This window comes from Amblyomma americanum, chromosome 1, assembly GCF_052857255.1.
Source record: "Amblyomma americanum isolate KBUSLIRL-KWMA chromosome 1, ASM5285725v1, whole genome shotgun sequence".
Lineage (NCBI taxonomy): Eukaryota > Metazoa > Arthropoda > Arachnida > Ixodida > Ixodidae > Amblyomma > Amblyomma americanum.
The window spans coordinates 263,134,781-263,158,963 of NC_135497.1; the positions used below are offsets into that span (position 1 = coordinate 263,134,781).

Genomic DNA, 24,183 nt, shown 5'->3' on the forward strand with positions numbered 1-24,183 from the left:
ACAGTGCGTGCTTTGGGGCCATCGGCATCGCCTACGAAAGCATGTCTCCACATCAGAGGCATACACGCTATCAAGAGACGTTGCGTGTACGTCGCATGTCAGCCCTGCATAGATCGAATTCGATCAATTTTATGCACAACGTACCTTGTTCGCTTGGTGTCCAAATAGTATAATGAGGCTCTGATAAACGCTGTCTCATTGCTTTCATCTTTTTACTCGTGTTTCGCGACATTTACTGGTGGAGCTTCATCTCCGGCTAAGCGCTGTTGGAGACACTTAATGTGAGCGCTAGAAAAGGCAAAAATCAAAGAAGGTTGGTGACGTCACCTTGAGTTAAGCAATCTCAGAATACCTTATTGAATGGAACCGTGGCGGTGCGGGAGCTGAAAGATTGTTTTAAGCCAAAATATATCAGCCGTTTTTATGCGACGCAGTCACAGCCACCTCGGAAAGTCGAGAGCACATCAAACCGCAGTGAAAAATGTATCCTGGAAAAAAGAAGTTTTTTTTGAGCTAATTAAGATGTCCTCAACAATTTAGACAAGTTTTTCAAATGGAAAAAATGCAACGAGACTTAAAAACAACAACGATGATTAAGCATAAGGGCGGTATGTAGTTCAAAAACTGGTAAAGAGCATATCTCATCACACTTATTCGCCGATAGTTCGCCAATAATCATGTTGGCTTTTGACAACGAAAAGATACGTCATGCGGCAGCGTTAAAGTAGGCACACGGCCCCTGAAGCATCCAGCAACGCAGAAACCTCAATATCGCATCGACGCGGCCCATAGTCTCACGCTATAAGGCTACTATATTATGAGGTGGCTGAACGTTGAGCAGGCATACTTCAACGCAGCCGGGATGCTGACGAAAGCCCCTTGTTTCTTTCTGGAGCCCCGTGAGCGTTTGTGGTCGTACGAGGGCCGCATGCGTGGCTTTTCAGTGACGCAGTTCCCGCCATCATCGTAACACAAAACATAGCCAGTGCGTGCACCACGCTTTCATCGGTGTTCGCGTTGTTGGGACGCTGCTGAAAGGACAAATACATCGCCCTTGTACCTTGTGCCTTGTCCCTCTTGGGGTGCTCTGCACGCAAGAACGTCGCGTCCAGTGTAGACAACAAAACCGAACCACAGAACCGAAAACTAGCTGCGCGGATTTTCGCAGCCCACTTTATGGCTAAGTCATCCCAGTGTCGTATTGCCACTTATTATTCGCTTTAGAAGGTCTGTAATAGAAGCCTACGTGGCTCTCTTGTGGACGCACGTTCGCTCTTCGCGCTGGTAGTATAGTGACATTGGACGCGTAAATTCAAGTTAGAGACGTACAGCGCCAAACCGATGTAGTGTCAGCGTCGAATTATGCGCGAACGAGAGTTAAAAACGGGATCAGCAAAACAAGATGTTATTCGAGGCAGACTGACTATTAGGGCGTTTGGTATCCACTTAGATGGCGCTAAGACCGCTGTGTGGAATTGTGAATGGATCCTGCGTGTATTTCTTCTCTAGCAGCTAAGATCTCTGTGTTGTTCTGGTGGCGGTAACGTTTTCCTGTTAGCGTTTTGGGTTAACGCCTATGGTACACCCGGCACCAAAAGCTTAGGGGAACTTTTTTCGCTAAAAAAATATCTATCTGGTGCGCGCGGTATTCGAGAAAGAGATGCCGACTTCAGGTACAGAGCCATATATCAGACAAAAATAGACATATTTCCTACAAATTTTGGGAACTGTTTCTGTTGCTGTTTATTTTAAAAAATATTCTATGAAGCTGTTACCGGCGACAATAACTGATTCCATCGAGCTTCGAAAACAGCTGCATGCACGAGCATGCTCGAGTCATCACTCACGATGGCTTGCAACTGCCGGAGAAAATCAGGCATTCTGACGACACCTGACTGCTGAGTGCGTGCTTTTTCTCTTAGCCACAGATACCACATCACAATCAGAGGACATGAGTTCGTTCCGAGCCTTGTAAGGGAAAGACTGCCATGTTCAGGAATGTGGCAATTTATGAGTCGCTGTGGTTTGCGGCCATAAAGACGAAGACTGCATGACGTTTCATTTCTTGCATCAAAACAGTGCGCTGCCATCTTGAGAAAAGGATGCATTTGATGGACAATATAGATGTCAATATACACAAAACTGAACGTCTAGGCGAATATATAGACTGCTGGTGTCTATATCAACAGACCGAAAATTAGAGGCATTCTGGCGTGTTCCAACACAGAAGCGCAGGCTCCGCATTTTTACCTTAGGTTATATGCAATGGCGGGGACGGAATTCACTTTTTTCGAAACTGGCGTGCCCCGTATACTTTTGACGCCGGTGTACACAGAGCGTAAGAAGTCTGCCATACTACCCTGCTGTAGTCGAGTCGTTAGGACACTTGGAAGTCGAAACCTGAAGGCCGCGAGCACCGATGAGTCTGGGGCGGAGGAGGCGGGCAACACCGCTGGGTGCCACTGTACTGAGTTCAGTTGACCCAGGCCCGCATGGCCAATCGCATGAAACCTTGAATGAGTGGCAGCGGTATATGGCCCAGTATACGAGTGGCGAGGAACAATAAATGCCCTCTCATCCTGTTCATCCATCTGTCCTGAATTAGCCGAAGTTTGGTTATCCTTTGAAAGGAAATGAGGTAGATTGAGCTGTCGTTCGTGGCTACCTGCCTAAGAACCTAGCGAGACCCACACAAAAAATCTGAGAAAAGGACTGGGAGTTTCAAGCAAAGCCGCATCCAGCAAGTCCTAGAACCAGCTCACTTTCTTCCTCTGCGTCTGCAAGCCTTCCAAGAGCTGTTTCGGGAATTAGCCCGTCTGGGAGAGATTTGCCCACGTCGCCCTCTGCTCCGCAAATTTCGGCCTAGGACTAAAGTCACTTCTTTGCTATGGCCACCACACAGTATGTGTAGTAGATTAGTCTTCTAGAGGAAGCAAGTCTCAGCAGGACCCCCCATGGGCATACGATGAAATAAGTAGCCGCCAAGTCATCCCAAACGTACGCTCAAAACGAAGTAAAGTCTCTGGTGCTCGAGCACCTGAGCAATGTCTAAAGGAACCACTTCCAAGTATACTCTGCTAGTACAGCGGGAGTAAAAATAAGTAAATGTGAGTAAAAGTGACAAAAGCGTTTCTTTGCTCTGGCCATTATGCAGAGACGCCAGTAGCAGGCTTTTTGTCACAGAGTGAAAATTGCTGCTTTGTTCTTTTGCTTACAGATGAATATCCAATTTTCTGGAACACCGCTCTAGAGTAATAAAAAGAAAAGTTGTACTGCTGATGCGTAAATTTCATTTTTGTCAAAATTGGCACTCGTTTCCTGCGTGCAGGAAGCGCCAAAAGTACACGAATGCACGATGAGCGTTTGCAGTGGGCGATGAACTTCTAAATATCGTGAAATACCGGCGTCTTGAATCTGAAACCCTAAGCGAGTGCGCCGAAAACCATCGAGTGATTGGGAACCGGAAACGTCAAATCTGAAAGTTTTTTTAATGTAAATAAAATTACTAGTGCTATCCGGTTGCGGTGACGCAACTGGTTATCCGTGAACGCAAGGATAGGAAAGAATCCGCAGTAATAATTCCCTAAATAGAGGGGGAAAGAGGAGCTGCATGCTTGCGTCCACACAGACAGCGCATCCTTGTAAAGTTCATGCACAGACCAGGACGTGTCGTGCACTGTGAATATGGTGCCGTTTAACCACGAGGAGTGCAGTGCATTTGCAGTAACAGCCGGGTGAACAGCGTTGAAAGGTCAAGCGATAAAGGTGATTGGAGTATCACAAGAAGCGTGCAGCTTTCTATGCGAGAAATTCCACAAAATTCTATGCAAGAAAGTTCACAAACAGCGCTGTGTTGTGTCCCTGCCTGTGTCCTTCTTCTACGCCCCGTTTATTGCGCGGTAGTCACGGAACATCGAAACCAACTCGCCCAGCAACTTACCTTGTCAAAATTTCCTGCTCTCGATTCCTCTTTCGAAGATTGCAGCGGGGAAAGCGTGGCGGCGATAATAAGGGAGTCGGTTTGAACAGTGGTTAGTGCATGGAGATCACGTGGTCAACGTGAACCAGGGTTGCACTATGCGGGTATGTGCAGCGTCGGAGATCGTGCGTCAGGGATGAGGTATCGAGCACCAAACATGCAGTGAAAGTATTGTATGCTTACAATGTCCTTGCTGACGACGTCACCGCCGTCAATGCACCCTCCTTGGTGCTGCAAAAACAAAAAAAGAAAAGAAATAAAGCAAAACCCGGCATCTCGGAGGTGCCGCTTTGTAGAAACAATGCAAGTGAATCGCATTTGGTGTGCTCTCGACATGTTGCGCGAACTCATTTAAGATTAAAGGCTCGGCAAAAAACAAAAAGAATTGACACGAGGCTTCGTTTCCCTCGTTGTTTTCCCGATACCCTTTGACAGACGTGTCCAGCTGGCTTTCTTGCTTGTATGCCCTGATAATACCTTCATTGTGGAGCCTACTTTCCCTTAAAAGAAATCTCATCAACCCTGAAAAGTTTAGCGCCGGTGTTGTACAGCGAAAAACAGTGGCAATTAGCTGTTTGACTAATAGCAAAATGCAGTCCGGAAACTAGCATCATACCATACACCGCATTGCCTGTATTGCATGAACAACGACAGTGAATGAATCATCCGCCTTTTTGGGCTTACACTCCAGTAAATAGAAGAAAGTAACAGTTGATAGTCTAAGCTTATTCATTAAACATGCATGCGGAAAAGCGAAAATTTATTTTTCTGCTTTCGGGCTTTGGTTCAGATAAAAAGCCGCTGGCCTGGCTTGATTTCTGTTCCGCCAAAGCATACTTACGTTTTTTGCTGCTTCTGCTTGCGTAACCCGCGACAGTCTAGAGATATAAATAAAACAACACAATTTCCTCATTCATTCAACACACTACATACGTTATTTAATTTTAAGCTGGTGCGGTGAAACTTGCATTCAATTCTTGTAGTTCTTAACTTTCTAACCCTAAACGCAAAGGAGTAATTCATTACAACACCAGAGAAAGAACAGCTCCGACAAAGTGCTAATGGCATGCTTCTATTTTGTCATGCCTCCTTTGTAGCAGCCCCAGAACTCGCTGATGAGCTTTAGAGAATAATTGATCCAATGCGATTACCGCGTAAACGAATTTAAAATGCACGTAGAAAAAGGTGAAATTTTGAATGCATTAGCCCAAAATTTAGCAGTCAAGCCACTTGAACCTCTAGTTTTTACGTCAATAAGCTTGGCGACAAAGACGGCGCCTTGAATCTCGACAATTACCAGCGATGCTTGCTTCATAGTTATAATTATATGGAAGAGCGCACTCCAAATTATTGCCTGCAAAGAGCCCAACTGACCTTTCACTGACATGAGTTGAAAGGGCTCGCTGACTCAATTTTCGACATGCCTTCGACGACCCCGGCTAGCGCATTCGCTCAAGCAGCCGCTGCTGAGTGGCGTACTCTTGGCGTGGAATGGTGATATCGCGTATTTTATTCAGCGCTTTCCTAATTTAACACTTTTTCCCTACGCTATGCGACGATGTTCAAGAATGAACGTCGTGAACCGTCAAATTCATGTATGCGTTCGTGTATGCCGTTCGTTTGATCAGCTTGTTTCTCAGTCATATATAAACCAACAACGACGTCCGTGTGCAACGCGTACAGTAGCACATTTTTTGGCTACATCTTTCCTGCGTGTGTTTGTAAACGCTCGTATGTTCATAAATCAGAGAGGAAATTACCGTGGCTCGCACGCGCGAGCGCGCCCGTACCCCCACCCGCAACACACACACACACACACACACACACACACACACACACACACACACACACACACACACACACACACACACACACACACACACACACACACACACACACACACACACACACACACACACACACACACACACACACACACACACACACACACACACACACACACACACACACACACACACACACACACACACACACACACACACACACACACACACACACACACACACACACACACACACACACACACACACACACACACACACACACACACACACACACACACACACACACACACACACACACACACACACACACACACACACACACACACACACACACACACACACACACACACACACTGGAAATGTGAGAACTACTCGTTTTCGAAAGTTTTGGGGCCAGCCCTCCGGTACAGTGCCTTTTACATTTGCATCACTGGCTGGCTTGACGCAAAAAAGGAAAGAAAGAGGGGGCGCCCGTGATAAAAAGGCCTTGTGTGGTTATCGAACCGTTCTTTTTCGGGCAGACACGCCAAGATCAACTGCCAATGGGAAGACTCTATGCGCCCCTGTTTGTAAAACATTTGGTTAAGAAACCTGTGTGCTTTTCCAAATATGCCCTGGAACTAAAGCACGGGTAGTGCGTAGTCCATGACGTTTAGCCCCGGTCAGCTGTGCACAGAGCAGCGAGTGCGGAAATTCACTCGCACAGATCTCGGGAAACAGCGTTCAACTTTACAGGCGTCCAACTGCTCCTTATTCATGAGCAACTATAACAGCTGACTGCTCCTCGCACTAGCTATAAATGCGAAAACATCACCTCCTCTTCTTGTCTACAAGCGACACTACAAATTCATTATGCTGGCGGCTTTGAGGTCAGTCACAGAAAGAGTGATACAACCTTACGCGCGCTGTGTGCTTCCACTAGGCTACTAGAGGGGAATTTCAAGTGAGAAGAGGTGAAGCGGCATTAGCGATAGCTTAGAAAAGAGAGAATCCTCTGTATATTGCGCATTTCCGTTATCGTTCACCTCTTCGCCATCGTGTGAACAAGGGCCACTTGGAGGCAGCCATTGACGCCCAAGCAAGCTGCTGCAGAAATGCGCTCGGGTTCCCTGGGACTTCTCGGCTCTGTTCTTGAGGTGCTAAAACCGTCACGCACGCTGCTCTGATCGTCGGAAGCACGCGCGGTGGCGTGTCTTCTTGGGTAGACACGGACGTAAATATTCTTGGCGAACGGCCCATCGAAACCACTACCGAGCTCCGGATTCACTCGTCGCTCGGCGGACGCAAAGTAACGAAGCACGCAGGCGCCTTTAGCTAGTGAAGCTTCATTTATACTAAGAAATCACACACGTACACAACGCATGCGTGTGCGTGTTGCAGAAGAGAGCAATTCGATCATTTTCATTACCCTCACATATAGTGACAGAAGAGCGGATCCTGCATCAAAGCAAGAGAAAAAAACAAAAGTGACATGCGTATCACTCCTTTGTCTAAACTTAAGGACAGAACAACCCGTATTAGTATGATAGTGAAAAAGCTAAGCATCTGGTGAGTGAGGAACGCAGTAACCTAGTATGGTTTTGAAAATCGCAACTTGTTGGCATGTTTAACTCTGGAACGTCCGACGTAACTCGTAAGGCAAGGAGACTGTACAAATATCAGCAACATTCGTCGATGCGCGCAAAAGATTGTCAGATCTTTTCCACTGCTACATAAACCGCTGTTCCCAATCGATTTCCCAGTGAAAAGTGAAAAGTACAGAAACCTGAGATGTCTAAGGTCTGCTGTGAGGTCACTCACTGCAAAGGAGTGTACTATCGACAAAACAATCGCAAATTACAACGGGTGTAACGTAAAAGGAAGGGTTTAAAAATTTTCCGTTGATTTAGTGCATGCACCCGAGTGTGTGTGCGTAGTTTTATTCTTTTTAGACGTTCAGAAAGTATACAGATGTGCTAGTCTTAATTATGCAGAAATTATGTACCGCTATAAAACCTACCTCCCTGTTACATAAACAGCCGCAGTGGCTGAGTGATTTTGACATTCGGCTGCTGGCGCCAAGAATGAAGGATCAAATTACGGCCACCTTTCGATAGAGGTGCAATGCAAAAACGCCCGTTGGCAGCGCAACGCAATGTCAGTGTGCGTTAAAGAGCACCGTATGGCGAAAGTTAACTCGGAAGCCTCCACTACGGCATCCCTCATAGCTCTAATTGCGCTTAAGGCGTGAGACTGCACATATCGCTTTTTCACTCTTGCATAGTAGGGGCGAGTAAGCACGAAATGCTAAGAGACCACAACTACCATCCGACATTACCTTTGCCTGGGAGTTACACAGCTAAAGCGGCAAAGAAATACGGTCATAGGGCACACGTTTGAGCTCTATTATGGTAATGCTTTGTCCCACAGTGCTGTCGACAGGCTGAGATCCCAACAGAAGGTACAAAAAAATAACGAGTTAATTATTTCCCGAGAAGAAGAAACTAAAACAAAAAAAGTGAGTAAGTATACATTGCGAGCGAGTATACAGGATTTTTCGTGGCTTCTCGGCCAGCGCAGCGCTGCGGGGCTGGACTAAACCTTCCTCTGCCCTTTTCCTGACAGTTGGAGACGCAATAAAGGAAATCTTGGGTACAGCGCGGTTCATATAGGTACAGTCGCTTCCGCGGCAATAAAAGGGCCGTGTGGCAGGCATACGAGACTCGGAAAGAAAGGCACACAAAAAATAACGACACAAAAGGGGTAATCTCAAGCAGGGCCGGAAGAGCGAGCGCATTTCTCTTTTGTCTCTGCAGGGAGCGTGTCGTTGGCAGTAGCGCGTAATGCGCAAGAGGCCATAAATCTTCCTTCATAAAAAGCCGCTTAGGCTTTTTGTCGTCCCTCCGCACGCGTCCAGGCTTCCTCATCCCACGGAGCGTGCCTCCACTGGAACCTCATACGTCTTCCGAGAGAGCTCTCTGCGCCCGAAGCAGAGGAGGAAAGGAACACAAATGCCCATCAGGGTTACGCAGGCCGAACACGGAGGACACGAATCGCAGTTGTGTTCTTTTCAGCAGGGTGCACCCGCCCCCATCCCCGCTCCTCTTATTTATCCTTCGTTGCCAATTCCCGCAGGCGCTTGGCAACCGTGTGATGAGCTACCTCCTACTTGCAGCAGGTGTAACATTCGCGGACCGATGAGTGAAAACTGATTGAATGATACTTCGTTGACCTCGCTCAGCTCTCCTTTGCGCACTCTGACTTAGCCGAAGTGATCCTGTGGCTTCATATACACCCCCCCCCCCCCCCCAACACACACACACTTTTGCTGATGGGGACAATTCCTTAGGCGTGCCTCTAGTCGCGCTACTATAAACGAGAGAAAGAAATTAATTACTGGAACCTCTTGCAAAGGTTACGCTTTCATCTTAATCAGATAACATAATAAGAGTGATCTATACGGTATACCTTCGATTCAAAGGACTCCGAGTGTCAGCGAGTGCTGTACAGTGGTTTTTGCTGTTAATGACATAGCTGCGACGAAGTAGCTCTGAAACCTTTTAGCTCAGTACTCTTAATTTTAAATGTAAACGAATGGGCGCGGGCCGCAGAGAATGGGTGTAACTGTACTTTCGCTGAGAGCGTTGCGTCACCCAATATCAGCCAGTGCTTCTAACGAGGACCATCAGACCCGTTTCAGAAACAACGAGAAATGAATTTTTATGCTTATTTTCTAAAGGTATTAAAAATTCGCCGTACTGCAGCTAGGAACATCGGTAAAAAAATAAGTCGAAAAAGCATTCAGTCGTTCATTTCCTTGGTTAAAAAGCTGTGCCTCATTACCATGGACAGAGTGTTTCAAGGACTCTGCTATAGCCGGCGCAGGGCCTGCGTTGCTGATATGAGCTGCTTGTATGCCATGCAGCTAAAAGGTTTCGCATTTTTGAGCGTCATCATTATGGTTATCGTACTGTCGCCGTTGCTGCTGTTCCGTTTCTAAGAGTGGACTGCTAATGCCACTGAAATGCCGCGGGGTAATTCAAAAGGATGCATTTCTGAGAAAGCGCTTACGCTTGCGACCGTTCCGGGAACGGGGAACGCGTGCTTACCGAAATGACGTGGGGGAATGACGGTGGCGCATGTACTTGGGTTTACTTTCTGTTATTCCCTTCCGAAGCTTTGGTTTGTAGAATTTCAACTCTTCGGACTACTCCAAGAGCAAATGACGGCCATATAGTAACATGAATCGAGCGGCCAAATGGAAGACATATCTTTGGAAGCACGAAACGCCGCTTCCCGTAATGCACCTAAGCCTCTTTTTATGATCTCGACAAAAGCGGAGAGGAGTATGTGTGAGTGCTCGTGACTTCAGCACCGCGCGCGGGCCCAGCATTAACAGGGCCGTTTCGAGTTCCCGGAGGCCAATGCCTTAATGCGCTTCCTGCACCGTCACGACCTACCTCAGAGGCCGCGAATCCACCGCGTCAGGAGTTGGAAAGCTCACAATAGTTTCCACACACCGACTCTTTCATTTCATTCTCACTTGGAGATCCATTTATCGCAAGACCGAAATGCAAATTCATTTCGCAGTGCGCCACGGGTGGCACGAATGTTGTCCGTCTCTTCGCCATAAGAGCGAATAAAATTTCGCCGCCCCTTGCGGCTTATGCGCGTAGCAAAAAGCTTGACGACTAAATAATGCGTTTTCGCTAATTATGCCGGAGCTCTTCTATTAACGAAATAGAGGACCGAACGTCTCGAAAGCCCCTTTCAGGTGGCGCCCGCATTCCGGAACAGGGAAAGCAAAACAGCGCACAGGTTCTTTTCCTCAGCGCGGGAAGTTGCCAATTAGATTAGCTGGCGCAGCTGGGAGGAGTTGGAAAGCAAAATGAATTCACTTGCTAGTTGAGGTGACGAGGGTGTGCATAAACTGCTAGCCGCAGAAAACGTAGCCAAATTGGTTACACTTGGCAGATGTGCGCACCTTCTGCGCCCCCAACCCCCAGCTTTCTTCTTACTTTCGTATGCGAGGCACGTATTAGCGACCCCAGATTGATTTTCTTGGAACCGATTTTGTTACCTCAAATCCTAGCCCTCAGAGCGGTGCTTTTTATACGACATTTTAAAAAGTGAGCATGCGTTAATGAAATTCAGGCATGAGTGCCCTTTGAGTGCGTTACTGTGCCACCGACAAGCAGTAGTTGGTTGACTATGGTTATTTTAAAGCGAAAAGGGAATCCACGATGCCTGATACGCGGACTTCTATGGAAGAGTATGGCTCCAGAAAACGGTTGCGACTCCTTCGCAAGTGTGCTATAACAGAAAAAAAATCAAATTAGGTTTATTGTCTTCCCGTTAGCAACTTCACTATTTAGTTGTAAACCGTTAGAGAATCCTTGTTTGTTCTTCGCTTTTCGCCGCCCAGGCGGAAGGGCCGGAAATAAGTCGAGAACAAGTCCTTCACATCCGATGTGGGCGTGCGGTCCGTTATTCCACGCTGTTATCTGACCGTTCAGGAGAGGCTTGCTGAGAAGAAGCGGGAAACAGACACCCGGCGTTATGTAGGCTGGTGATAACAGACACGACAAAAATTACCCCTCCCGGTAAATTTTTTTGCTACGATTCTGTTCTCTAGTAACCCACTACCTACGTTACACTAAAGGAGCATCGGTGTTGCGCGCATGTCCATTTCCTCTACTTCATTTCATCCATCGTTCCTTTGGCGTTCTGCTAGTGTAGACTTCAGCTTCCCCAACAAGGATCAAGTGAAAATTTATTTGGGGAACACACGCGGAATACTAAAAAAGAGTGACCGGAAAGCGTTTTCCTGAGTGCGGGATCTGAGCCGTTTCGAGCCGCATGCTTCCCGCTTGCTGCTGCGCGTTGGCAGCAAGACCTCATGGACATGGCGGCACTCTACCTAACTGGCTCAAAGCGATTATGGACGAAGCTTCCGCTCGCAAGCGGGAACTTCCATGCTAGCCATGCTCTAGCAACCTTTATTGGAGTACTTTTTTGGAAAGAAGTGAGTATTAACGCTCTTTAATTTTATGAAAGAATATCTTGCGTTTCTGCAAAAGCAAGGCCGACCTTTCCGTCAGAAGAAAATGCAAACCCGAGAAAGATTTAAACTGCATGCACAGATAAATACCTATTAAAGTTCTACGCCTTTTCAGTCTGAATGCGCGAAGAAGTGAGAGTTATTGATGTAGGCGCCCTTATTTGGTGAACTAGTGTGATAAGCGCTTCGTCATTACTTCGGAACGGGGGGAAAGCGAGGCAGAACAGAGCTGCTGGAAGGTTTCTGTCGAGGATTACGTCGACACACGTGCTGCTGTGAGTAGCTGGTGTCTTCTAGTTAGACAAAGCAAACAGGTCTCAGGGAATCTGGATTACGCGGCAAGACCAACTCCCTCATAAAGTTGTCTCATAACGTAACACGCGAAATAGCGGCAAACGTTTGGCCTCGAGATTCCGGGCGGTACGTGAGCTGCGGCGATTGTCACGCCACTTCGCGTCTTCAAAACACACTCATTACTCACGAAGCCGACGACTCCGCCGCACTTTTGCAGCGGAGCTCGTACTGGTTTTGTCGTGGTTATGTTCCGCCCTCGTATACCAAAGCGTTGTGCCGAGACAGCACGCGATGCGAGGCCAAGTGACGAGCGGACGTGCGATGTCGACAGCGTTGCATCCACAGCATCAAAGACGTTTTTTTTCAGCACTGTCAACACGATTGCGCTTAGCGAGCTGCCGGCTTCAGCGGCAAGGTACTCTGTAGCATGTAACGTTGCCCGCACCGACGTAATAAAAGCGAGCTATCGAGGCTGTCTGCTTGGTAGCCGCAACGCTGCCTTCTCGTCATTGCGGCACACCTTGACGTCATCGCAATGTCGGTCGTGCCGCACGACATCGTAACCGTGATTTCCGCCACACTTGGCTCCTACTGCGACGGTTGTAAAAAACAGTACCCAAGTCACCCAGGATGCCGGATTAGTGAATATTGCATTACAACACTCGAGAAAGGGTAGAGATTTTTGTGCATGTTTCTTTTTATTGCGTTAAACCTGGCTTACGATCAGTTAAGGGTTATCCGCATTGCTGGGTGAAAGGCGCGAAAATTTCTGCTAAATAGGATGAGTAGACGCCGCGAATCAATTCTAAATATTGTTTGAGTGCATGAACTTTTTTTTTTGAAGTAACATATTTCAAAGTTATTGTGAATGAATCTGAATCCAAATCAAGTTAAGGTTTCAGCGTTCAAAGCGCTAATATTTGAAGGTTACGTAAATACCGAGAAACGTTTCAGTTATCGCTTGAATCAGCTGTTGGTTTTGTGGACAATGTTATAGCCACTGAAATTAAAGTTTTCTAGGCCTACTTTGAAATGTACAATGTGCACGGCTATTCTGCTCATGGTCTCACAAGACGCAGGGGCCGTGGCGGTGGTATTGTTTTTGTTTTGTTGATGCCAACTTTTAATTTGTCTGTGTTGATGCGGATTTTGTGGATGCGGATTACCTCATGGTGAAAGCTTGTGGGGGCCGTTGTCTCTATTACCATTATCACTACGTCGGACGACTTCTCGCAGCACCTTTCTCTTTCTTGTGTAGAAGGAATAAACTTCGCAGCGCTTACGTTCGATTGATCAGTTCTGTTATTTCTGGTGCTATTTGTTATGCCCTGTACTAACGCTTTTGTCGGTGCTTACCAGCAGGCTACCTTATCCTCTCAGGGTTTACAATGCAGAATTGAAGTTTAGACAAAAAAGGAGCTAATTGATATAAAAAACAGCTTAGTGCAGTTTTTAGGTTACAGAGCGGTAGGAGTTTCAAAGTGTAGTACATTATAGTCGCGCGCTACGGTACAACAGTCTGTCGACCACTATTTCATGGCATGTCGTCTTGTAGAGCCACTCTCCATCAAGTGGAATTGAAGCAGAGCAGTGTAAATACCCTATTTCTATCTGCATTGAATTTAAACTCGATCATTTATTTTATTCTGTTGATTGGGCAGCCTTAAAGGGCGACTGAAGAGTTCGACGAATTCATAAAGCCGAGAGCGTCTATACCTAGGAACGTTACAATCCACCACAATATAACTTCCTTTTTTTGTCGATTCCATTTCAAGGAGCGACGTAATGGCCACTTAAATCGAGCCGAGTGCGCCGCTGTAGGAGAGCAGCGTGCGGATGCCGGCTTAGTGGCATCAGCACTGGGATGCCTCACTCCCGCAACTCCGACAGCCGAGCTCGCTCTTACGTGTGTCTGTCGTTCAACATAGCAGAAGATAGGCTGCGACGGGGTCAGTTTCATTTTTTTTTTGTGGAGTGAAAGTAAGGGCATTTCATGTTCGGGTCAAGCAGCAGGCTAATCATGCCGGCGTTCTGCGCAGACTTTTGCTGTACGAACACGAGCAGCATCGACGGCGTCGTTTTTCATTGCTACCTCTGAGAGAAGACAGAAGCGCAGTCGGTCGCGGCTATGAGTAGAGACAATTCGAAGCCTTTGCGGACAGCAGTGCTCAGCTAAGGTGTATCCCTTGTGACGTTGATACCGTCGGAGCTTTTCGATATTGCTTGCACTGGCTTTGTCGTCACCAGCGCCATGTACCATCAGTCTTTGCTCAAAAATATGAGCTGTTCATCACCACTAAGGGCAGCTTTAGCAAAGGTTGCAGGAATACTCGCTCCGCGGAAGTTTTTTTTTTTCGTTTCGCTTTCATCGAACTGCGGCCGCCGCGTCTGTGATCGAGCTGATGGATTCAAGCAAAAGAGCCGAATGCCGTAGCCCATCAGCCATGGTGGTGGTTTATATATACTTCGTAAGATAGTCTTTAAAACTGATTTTTCTTCGTTTAATCCCAAAAGGAAACAAAAATAATTGAATACATTACCAGAACGAGACCACCGCCACTTCCTTCCTGCGTCTATCCGCTAGCTCAAACTCATTTTGTCTAGCTCATTTTCACATCAGCTGCGAGGCCGGCGCATACAGCTTTCTCTTGCGAGTTTTTTTTTTTAACAGGCTCTTATATCGCACAAAAGCCATCAGAAGCAAGTACACGTGTTAACTTCCTTCCAGTCATATGCGTTAGTGTTTGACATCGTATTTCTTTTCGCCATCATGTCATTGCCGCTGGCCGAGGTAGTAGCGACATCTTGGAATATTTGAGGCTTAGAAGCATAAAGGAACATTCCGAGCATCTCGGGCCATCAGAAACAGTGGATAACCAGAGAGTTAGCTGCCATGGTTGCTACGGCTGCAACACACAAGAGCGCGTCTCTTTCTAGTCGCGGGAGTGCTGAAGCAGGCCTCATTTCTGGCGTCTTGTCTCTCGTGGCTAATCACCAGTGGTAGGCAGACCGGGGCGGCGGGCGCACATTTTTGAATAATAAGTGTTTTCTTGCAGTTTTTGTTTGTGCATGATATCCGTGTTCTAGGGTGAAAACTTTTACCTAATTTTTGTTAACCACTTCAGCGCCCATTTAAGCAACAAAACTTCAGCTGACATTGTCTGCGATAGGTTCTCTACACAGTTTATACAATTTTGAATTACATAGCACGCAGGTTGTAACTTTGTAATTAATCATGCTATAACCACATTAACGTGGACATTATTAGTTGGGTTACGTTAGAAGATACATGGTTGGATTGCCTAGACAACTTTTTGCCGTGGAAGCCATCAATATTGCACACGATGTTGAAAATAAACTTGGTTTGATTTGATATTACTCATTGTAGAAAAGGAGCCCGAAAAATGGAGCACTGTTCCTTTTCTCCGCCGTTGCAAAAGCTTTAACTTGTAGAAATTTCAGAAATTGTCTAAAAGTATAAACAAGACATGATCTTCAATAAATCATCTGAGTTGGCGTGTGATATCATACTTAAACCTGAAATTCTTTCCTTTGGCTCCAACAGCAGTGGCGGGTGACTTCAACAGTCATATTTTAAAAACGTCCCCCCCCCAAAAAAAAAAAATTGGTTTAATCACCTGAAAGCGCTCACACATTAAAGCCACCAATATATGTTTCCGTTTTTGTTCCTAAAACTTCATGATGGAGTACCTTCGCTCACAATCCCGAGAAGTCTTGATAGTCAGTCTGGCATTATTCTTTTTATGTTGGACACTTGTGTTGACAGTGACGAATTTCCACGTTCTTTGAAAGCCGAAATAATTTCGCCCTTCTACAAGAGAGGAGGAAAGATAAAAACGAGAACTGCAGGCTAATTTTTGATTCTTATACTGGCTCAAGTTCGATCATTTTTTTTTTGCCTTGCCAGTAATATGCAATGCTGAGGACGAAGCTCAGAGGCAGTGCCGTGCGTAGGAGACGTATAAACAACGTGCTGCAGCGTCAGCAACTGAATCCACAAACCTCTGTGGCGTGCACGAACCACTCAGAACTACAGGGTGATTCAAAAGTGACAGAACTATTAAAATTCAGTAATCTGAGAATTACAGGCAGTAGCGTGATGCGGTTAAATTTCGCAGAAACGCACATAAAGACTTGGGAGTTGTAATAACGAAGATATTTCTCGCCATATTTGTGACCGACGGGTGTCGCTGTATCGACACAGTGCATAACTGAGCAGAGACATAGCTTAACTGCAACATTTTGGAGGCAAATACAACTATTTTTGCGATAACATTGGTTTTATTCATAAAAAAAATCTCCACGTTTTCCCGTGCATTTCAGTGAAAAACCACGGCGCTACTACCTATTTTTCCGATTTATTAAACAGTTGATAAAGTGGTGACGTTCGTATTTCTTACCCATCTGATAGTTTGTAAATTTTAATAAATGATGTAGAAGTTGCCGTGACTTCAGCAAATATCAAGTGCAGACGCCATTTTATGTCTGTAATTTGAAGTCAACTCAACGAAGCTTTAAAAATGCATTTTTGACGCTCGATATTTCCGACCACAATGCCAATTTAGATAATGTAAAATCTGGCCTCACCTTCTACGTACAAGGTCTTCGATTTCGGAGTATAATCTTGCGCCTAAAACTAAAAATTAAAACGTTGATTAGTTAATTTGAGTTAATTATTGTCATTCAGTTGAGCTCTATCACGTGCATAATGTCGGCCTTGCTGTACAATTCACTTGCACAGATGGCGCCGACGTATCTCTCACTGTACTTGAAATGTGTGAAGGTTAAAAAAAAAAGTGACCCGCTATAGCTAGTATTATTCTGCGGGTCGTTTCGTTTAACAGAATGCTTAAAACTATCGAAATAATCGACTTCAATTAGTAGCTACAGATAACAGGGATGCTTTTAGTTGCAACTTGCAGCTGAATGCGGGTGTTAATCTGGTTTTTTTTTATTTAGAAATACTGCCTGACCCTTTCGTGTTCAAGCAGGAGGGATTATAATGACATGAGCAAAGACTAAACGGACATCAAGGTCACTTGGGAAACACCAGCGCAGGGATATAGTGGGATGTGTGGAACAATACTAAGCTCAAAATAAAGACAACGAGCAGATCGACATCAAAGGCACTTAACAAATCGCTTCAAACCTCTATGTTTTGAATACACCCCACAAACGCGCCGACGGTACAGCAGTTTACTGCCACAGCAGGCAAACTACTCCAAAGGGCGATGGCACATGAGAACAAAAATGCTTATATCAATTATTATGACTAATTGGTTGTAGTACTGTTTTATTGTGGTTAGTGTGTGCAGAATTTCTGAATTATTCGTGAAAAAAAAAATTGATTGGGATAATTGGAATTTTAGTCTGGAAATTGTTCGGCGCTGTGCAGCGTTTGAAGGCTGGCCTTATTTCGTATACGCTAGTAACGCTGGACTGGCTTGAGCAAGATGAGATTATGAAAACTAGTGCTAAATTCTGAATACGCTCTATTTCCATGGTGCTTTTCTTAAACATTTTTTTCAATGACTTGTTTTCAGCAATTTTTACTGATACTTGTTTTAATATGCCCAAGGCACTGTGTTACTGGAAAGGCACTTTTGCCACAAAACGGTCTTTGGTATGTTGCAAACTGACGCACAAAACGGTATAGGGTGGTTTACTGATGCTCCATCATGAACTAATCAAGCGTACAACCTGTATATATTTATTATTGTGTAAATAGTTTTTGTGTACATTACTTCTCCCCTCTGTCCTTTCTTCCTGTCCCCTCACCTCTTTCATTTCATTTCTCTATTCTACCTGCTATCCTTTATTTCCGCTGCTCCAGCTCAGGTGCTTCAGTATCGATGGCAGATGCCGGGGCTAGCAAAAATCTTTTCCTTCCATTTTATTATTATATTAATAAAACCACTTACTACAACTTTACTCATAATGGAATCGTTGCCAGTGCTCCAAGAAACTTCCTCGCCTGTTTCCGCTTTCCACTGAATGCATTATTGGTCTCGCTGTTCCTGGGCACTATTAATAAACATTGGTCGATTGACTTGTTTCTATCATCATTGTTTACTATGTCCTGTCCCACTTTTTAGATATCTGCTATTTCTTTGCCTTAAATTTTACCTTACTATTGCGATCTGCGGTTCGGTCCTCCCAGTTGTCTGATGTAACTCTCATCACGTAATTCTTCACGTAATTGTAACATATCCGTACACCCCTCGTCAATTGTCTTCAGGCCACAGGGTTTGTTTTCAGCCATGTAGTGAAACATTCAACGCACCTGTCAAGCTGTAAACTTCTGTAAAGTTTTGTAGGGGGCTAGTTGGTCGTGCGTACTGAGACTAGGGAGCGCTAGGTTCAACACAAAGAGACAACACCACATAGGAACACCACGAGACTCAAGCGCTTCTTTTGTAACTTCTGTATGGCGACAAGAGCCTTTTGCACTAGGCTTTCACGGTTTTTTTTGTCTTTTAGGCCGGGTACTGTGAGTGTTCCGCAATGCGGTGCAAAAGCAGACCCTGTGGTCAGAGTTTTGTAACCAAGACTGTACGTATTGTACTTGTGCTGTATTTCTCCCACTGCCAATAAAAAATTATTATTATTATTTGTAGTAGTAGTGTCCATCCGTATAATACACAACACACGTATAATATGCACCCACATGACATCGACCTATTTCAGCACTCACTGTATTCTTTCTGCACTGAAGCTCAGAGCGCTTCAGTCTGGAACGCTTTTGACTTGAAGGCCTACATTCATTGCACAGCCTGTGTACTGACTTATCTGAGTCAGCGATGTTTCTGGTCACCTACCTTTTTTCAGCATTTTTCTTTGTCTTTTTTGTTCAGCACTGCTATGACAGTTTTTGTCTGCCCTTGAATAAAGTATGTCATAGTTTGTTGTTGCACCTCGGGTTTGTCTTTTTTCGACATGCTCTCATTTGTCTTATGTAACTGCCGTCATGCATTTCTCCTATTTATTGTTTATATTGTAATGCGTCTGTATGTATTGTTTTGCACTCTATTTCTCTCACTTATTCTTGTTGTTGGCGGTGCTGTTGTTTTAGTTCTGTGTATTGTTATAACTTATTGCGCCTGCGAATCGCAGAACGTCAGTGTCTAATGTTGTTCATTAAAAACAATCTTCTGAATACCTTATTCCAAGCCATTCTACTCATCTTGCTTTAGGAACGCAGGCGATATACAGCCCAACTATTCAGCTTCTTTACAGAAGCCAGCAGCCAAGTCCATTCTGAGTTCAACTTCAAACAATCCGTTGAGAGCTTAACACGTTCACAACTTCAATCGTACAGTGATTTAGCCCACAATGGCTGAGTCAAGTATGCTCTCTTAACTCAACTTAACTTTTTCTTGCTTCTTTTCGCTTAAATTGAGCCTGAAATTCTGAAGTGTTCACATTTTTGCGTCAAGTACAACAAGCCTCGAATTGAACGTGTTCATTACTAATAGGTAGTAGCTTTTGCACAATGTCATTGACCCGCCTCTTGCCTTATTAATCCGCATTTATCTGCAGAAACAGAGTTCCTATAGTACTTCTTATCAATCAGTTATCTCTTCTATATACAGTTACTACTGGTGATACTAAGACGCTGTGTCCTGGATCTTTTCTGCTTCCTGCTTTCAGTAACAACGTGTAGTCAAAATACATGTATCCTTCCTTTTTTTTTTCACTCCGTAGACGACATCAAAATAAGTAAGAAAATTCGAGATGTTTTTAACTGAAAAATATTTCAAACTGACGGATTCGCTTTTGCGGTACGCGCGGAGAAAAAAAATAACAATTTATGAGGAATACCGCGATAACCAAAAGTATGTCATTTCGACGAAAAAGCGACGTTTGTCCTTCCATTGAAATCAAACTAGCGCTCTTACGCCAAAAGCGGATGAAACCGGGGATATTTGCGTGCTTTTCGACTGCACATCACTGCCTTCACTTTGAGTGTCCCTGGCGTTGTGTGCGGAATTTCTTAGGAATTTTTATGCCCCCGATCTTTTTTCTTTAGCTATATTGACTTTTTGTTTCTTGCAGTTACTTTCTCTGTTGTACGAAATGGAACCTGTGCCTCTGAAAGCATTCATAAAGAAAGTGCACACAAGTAGTTTTTGCCTGTAGGGAAGTGCCACTTCAACACACTGCCCACAATGGAATCTCGCCAGACTTTTTGGTACATATATCCGTGAGTTGGCGGCGATGCAGCCGACCTTGTCGTGTTCGGGTAAGTTTATTTTTCTCGGCACTGCTAACTGCGACTGCGTTCTTCCTTTATTAACTTCAGCATTTCTGGTAAATTATCCATGAGCACATCGGCCCTCTCATTTAAGAGCTTCATTCCAGAAAGCACAATAGTCACCCTTCTAACATAAGCCCCTTTCAAAATTTTTTGTATTACTTTGGCAAAGAGCAGTATTAGCCCAAAGCTCTTTACTTCAAACAGATTACATTTTTTCTTTTCGTACTATGGTTCTTCGTTCATGAACTACATTTTTGATGTTGAACGTTTCATGTTTCTTTCTTTTGCTATTCCTCGTTTTTCTTGTTGCTTCAACCTTGCCTAACTCTTAATCTCTTCTTGTTTTGTTTAATTGCTGTACTTTTTTCTTTACTTCCAATACGGCTACGTCTCATACTAAGACCCCGTAATCATTTCTGGGCACGCTAAATAAGTAATGATTGATTGCCTGACTGATTTAGCAATTAATTCAGCGTCAGTGTTGACAGGGGCGACACGGGGACCGACAGAAGCGATAACAGGAACCTACGTTGCGTACTAACTCCTCGATACGGCGCCGCTGGTTTCGCGCCGTGAATATTGTAAAGAGGTCTCCAGCTGCTCAACACAGGCTGCCGCTCAAGCGGCTCCACGGTTGCACGACGGCAGTGACCTTGAGGCTACAGAGGCTTTACGGCAGAACGAGCAAGAATAGTGAAGACCTTGACAGGAGTTTGCGATAAAGCGCCGACCTGTTATCGCATCGCTGTTATCGCATCGCGCTCACCGCGTGCCAGCGCTGCACTGCTTCTTGGCGTCACCGTCGCCCGGCTGTGCCTATCTCGCGGTTCCCGCTGACCGGCGCGTCGTGGTCGTTCGGCGCGGGCCGTCCGCATTAGGAAATTGCCTCGCCCTCATCAAAGCCGCGTTCCAGGGCCGTAGAGGAGAGACGCCGAGCAGGCAGCCTCGCTCACAGGGGTGCCGCGCCTATAGTCTCTGTGCAGCATCCAATATCTTGATGAAGGGCGCGAGGAAGCGCGTCCTGCAGCCCTCCTCCCTCTCCTGCGCAGCGTCGCTGCTCGGCGAATCCTCCTCGCTTACTTTGGAGCGACATTCGCAGCCTGATGGGGCCCGTGCCGGCATCGTTTGTATGCAAATACCGCACAGACTCCCACGGCTTACCCTAAACACCTTTTACATTTGCCCGCCTCTCACCATCCTCTTATACTCTTTGACGACTCTCTTGCGCGCGTTGCCGTCCTTTATTTTTCCATTTTTCTCGCGAGTAATGCCCAGCTCAGTGCCATTCTTTTTTTATTCTTCGCAAGCCTCCCTCAGGGCATCAGTGAAAAGGCCTTTTTTGGCTACCTATGCACGCATCATGTGCGTCTTCGCAGACAATCTGGCCACGGAGAGCTAACAGAAGAAATTGCTTTAGCTTCCAAAAAGGGGAAGCAGCCGCACCGTTCCCCTAATTTATTTGTTTACGTCACCAACGGAGGCATTAGTCGCATGGAGAATCCCTGCCGAAGCTTTTGTGTACGCATGTATGCCTCCCGTGCCGCGCCAGCGTATATCTAATTTTTACGCGCAAGCGTGTGCTGTGTTTGGTAAACATCATTTGCAAGTGGAGGAGACAATCTCCTGTCCAGGGGCCCCTTCGCTCCTGCCGTCAAGCGGAGCTATTCGCGACTGCTTCAGCGAAAAGTTTCCGTCAAGCTTCCCTGAGCCTCCTTGCGTCGAGCTTATTGGCGCAAACCTGCTTAGGTGTGCGCTATAGCGCATGTACTTGTTGGCGAAGTTCTTGAAAGCACCGCAATCATTTTTGCAATTCTAAACAAATCACGGGAGTGCCGAATCGGTGAGGCAGTGGCGATATCGTCGAGAATCAGTCTAATGGCATTGAGGCAGCCAGCTGCGTCACGTCTTTTAGTGGTGGTCCCTGATGGCTCCTTGCTTGATAGGATCAGGGGATAGTCTGGAAATGGTGCATGAAACTTGGTACGCGTCTGACAGCAAAAATCCACCGAAATCTCGGTAGACGGGCCTTCATCGCTCTTGCGGCCTTTGAAATGCGCCCGCCACAGCTGTGAATGGAAGCTGCGAACTCGTGCTCAGCAACACAGATACCACAGTCGCCCAGCTTCTCTGTTTTCAAAGTTTCTAACTTTGTTCACTCCCAATTGAATGAAGATATTGCGGTCTAGCCCGTGCTCGCCGAGAGTATACCGCACTGCAGGAATGCAAGCGTACTACATGCTGTGTCGTGTTTTGTTGGCCTGCTTAGACAACGAGCGGTGTCAGTGCACAAGCCTTCATGCACCCGTTTTATTACGCTTTTGTTTAGCACCGTCGTCCAAGACGGCGGCGAAGTGATCAACATCATCTTCAACTGAAATCTCGTCCACCGGTAAAACTTCCTTTGTCTCCGAATGCCCTAGCCGTCTTTAAGGTCTGGCTCTACTCTATGCTAGGGACGCCACTTCGTATGGTGTTCCCCCACCTCCTTTCTCGCCAGCTGCTTGCGAGGTGATCCTGATGTGCTTCTGCTGCGTTTATGTCGTTGGTTGCGTGTCTCGCTTCCGAGCGCTGCTCTTCTGCCGTGAAGGCATTGTGGCGTTGTTCTTCCTCCCAGCAGTTCTTGGCCCCATCGAAGCAGCCGTCGTAGTTGCACAAGATTAGGGGTTGTGGGGCGAGGCAAGCCCTGAACAAGCGGAACGAGTGAGGCAGGAAGCGCCAAAACTTAGCCGTGGCCAGTGAGCGGCTCGACATCTCGACGCTGCAGTGCGACTGCTCCTCACAGCCGCCTGAATCGGACGCGGACCCCACCGCGCGCCCGATCCAGAAGGCCGTATACTGCGCCTTTAACTTGGTGCTGCCTCGAAGGCCGGAAAACGCTGGAAGTGTTTCGTAGAGTTTGGCGGCTTCTAGCGAACGTGCGTCCCACCCGGCGACTTAACTTCTAAACCGGTGCGCACAGAGCGTCCCAGAGGCGTTTGTAAGCGTTTGACGGCATCGAACACGCGTCCTACTTTAAGACGATGAAGGTGGCCCATTGCGCGAGGCAATGAGCCACATTCGGCCTGCGCGCACAGGGTTGCACCCGCAGCTTTTCGGGAGACGTAGAAGATGCGGTTCTCAGTATGAAGAAGCTGTAATGTATTCAACGAGTCTCTATTTGGTTCCCGCTTGAGGATGTTGCGCATACATAAGTGCACAGAATATACTACCCGAGCGATATCTTTTGTATAAATATTTCTTTTCCGCCTTGTACTGCGCTGCGTACGAAGTTAAGGCCAGTTTTTAGCAACGCTCTTGTTCATATCACACGAATTGCAAGCTATTACATAAGGACGTGCTGTTTGCAAAGGCTTCTGAGACCTGCGAGCTATAGGTACAAGGAGCAGCAGTGCCGCTTGCTCGCGTTGGCGCCGACGGCCTCAGCGCAGCGCGTTACCATTTTCTCGCGGTATATACGGACGGACGGACGTACGGACGGACAAAAATCTGCGGACTAAGAGAGGCGAAGAATGCTGTTCTTAAATGCATTCCCACATTAAACCCATGACATGCGCCCAAGCTAGCCACTTGTAATCACGGCTGAACCTCGTGGTAATTATACTGAACGGTGAATGGCCTTTATAAGAGTTGCTTTGCAATCATCATAGACAAAGTTCTGCACAAATGTCACGTACCAGGGTGCCTGTATTTATAATGAGCCAATAAATACATGAGAGGAGGTCGTCGAAATGCAGAGTGATCAAGCACGCCATCAAATGTTTAGTCGGCACTAGTCACGCCAGGTTCC

At 46.2% G+C, this 24,183-nt stretch overlaps 1 protein-coding gene across 1 annotated transcript in view; it reads right to left on the minus strand.

The window, feature by feature from the left end:
• LOC144117161 (phosrestin-2-like) overlaps nt 1–24,183 on the minus strand; it is a 451,116-nt gene that overhangs the window by 231,235 nt on the left and 195,698 nt on the right. Inside the window, exon 3 of the mRNA XM_077651226.1 lies at nt 4,163–4,210. Coding sequence (XP_077507352.1) covers nt 4,163–4,210 — 48 coding nt within the window. The remainder of the gene's footprint in view (nt 1–4,162; nt 4,211–24,183) is intronic.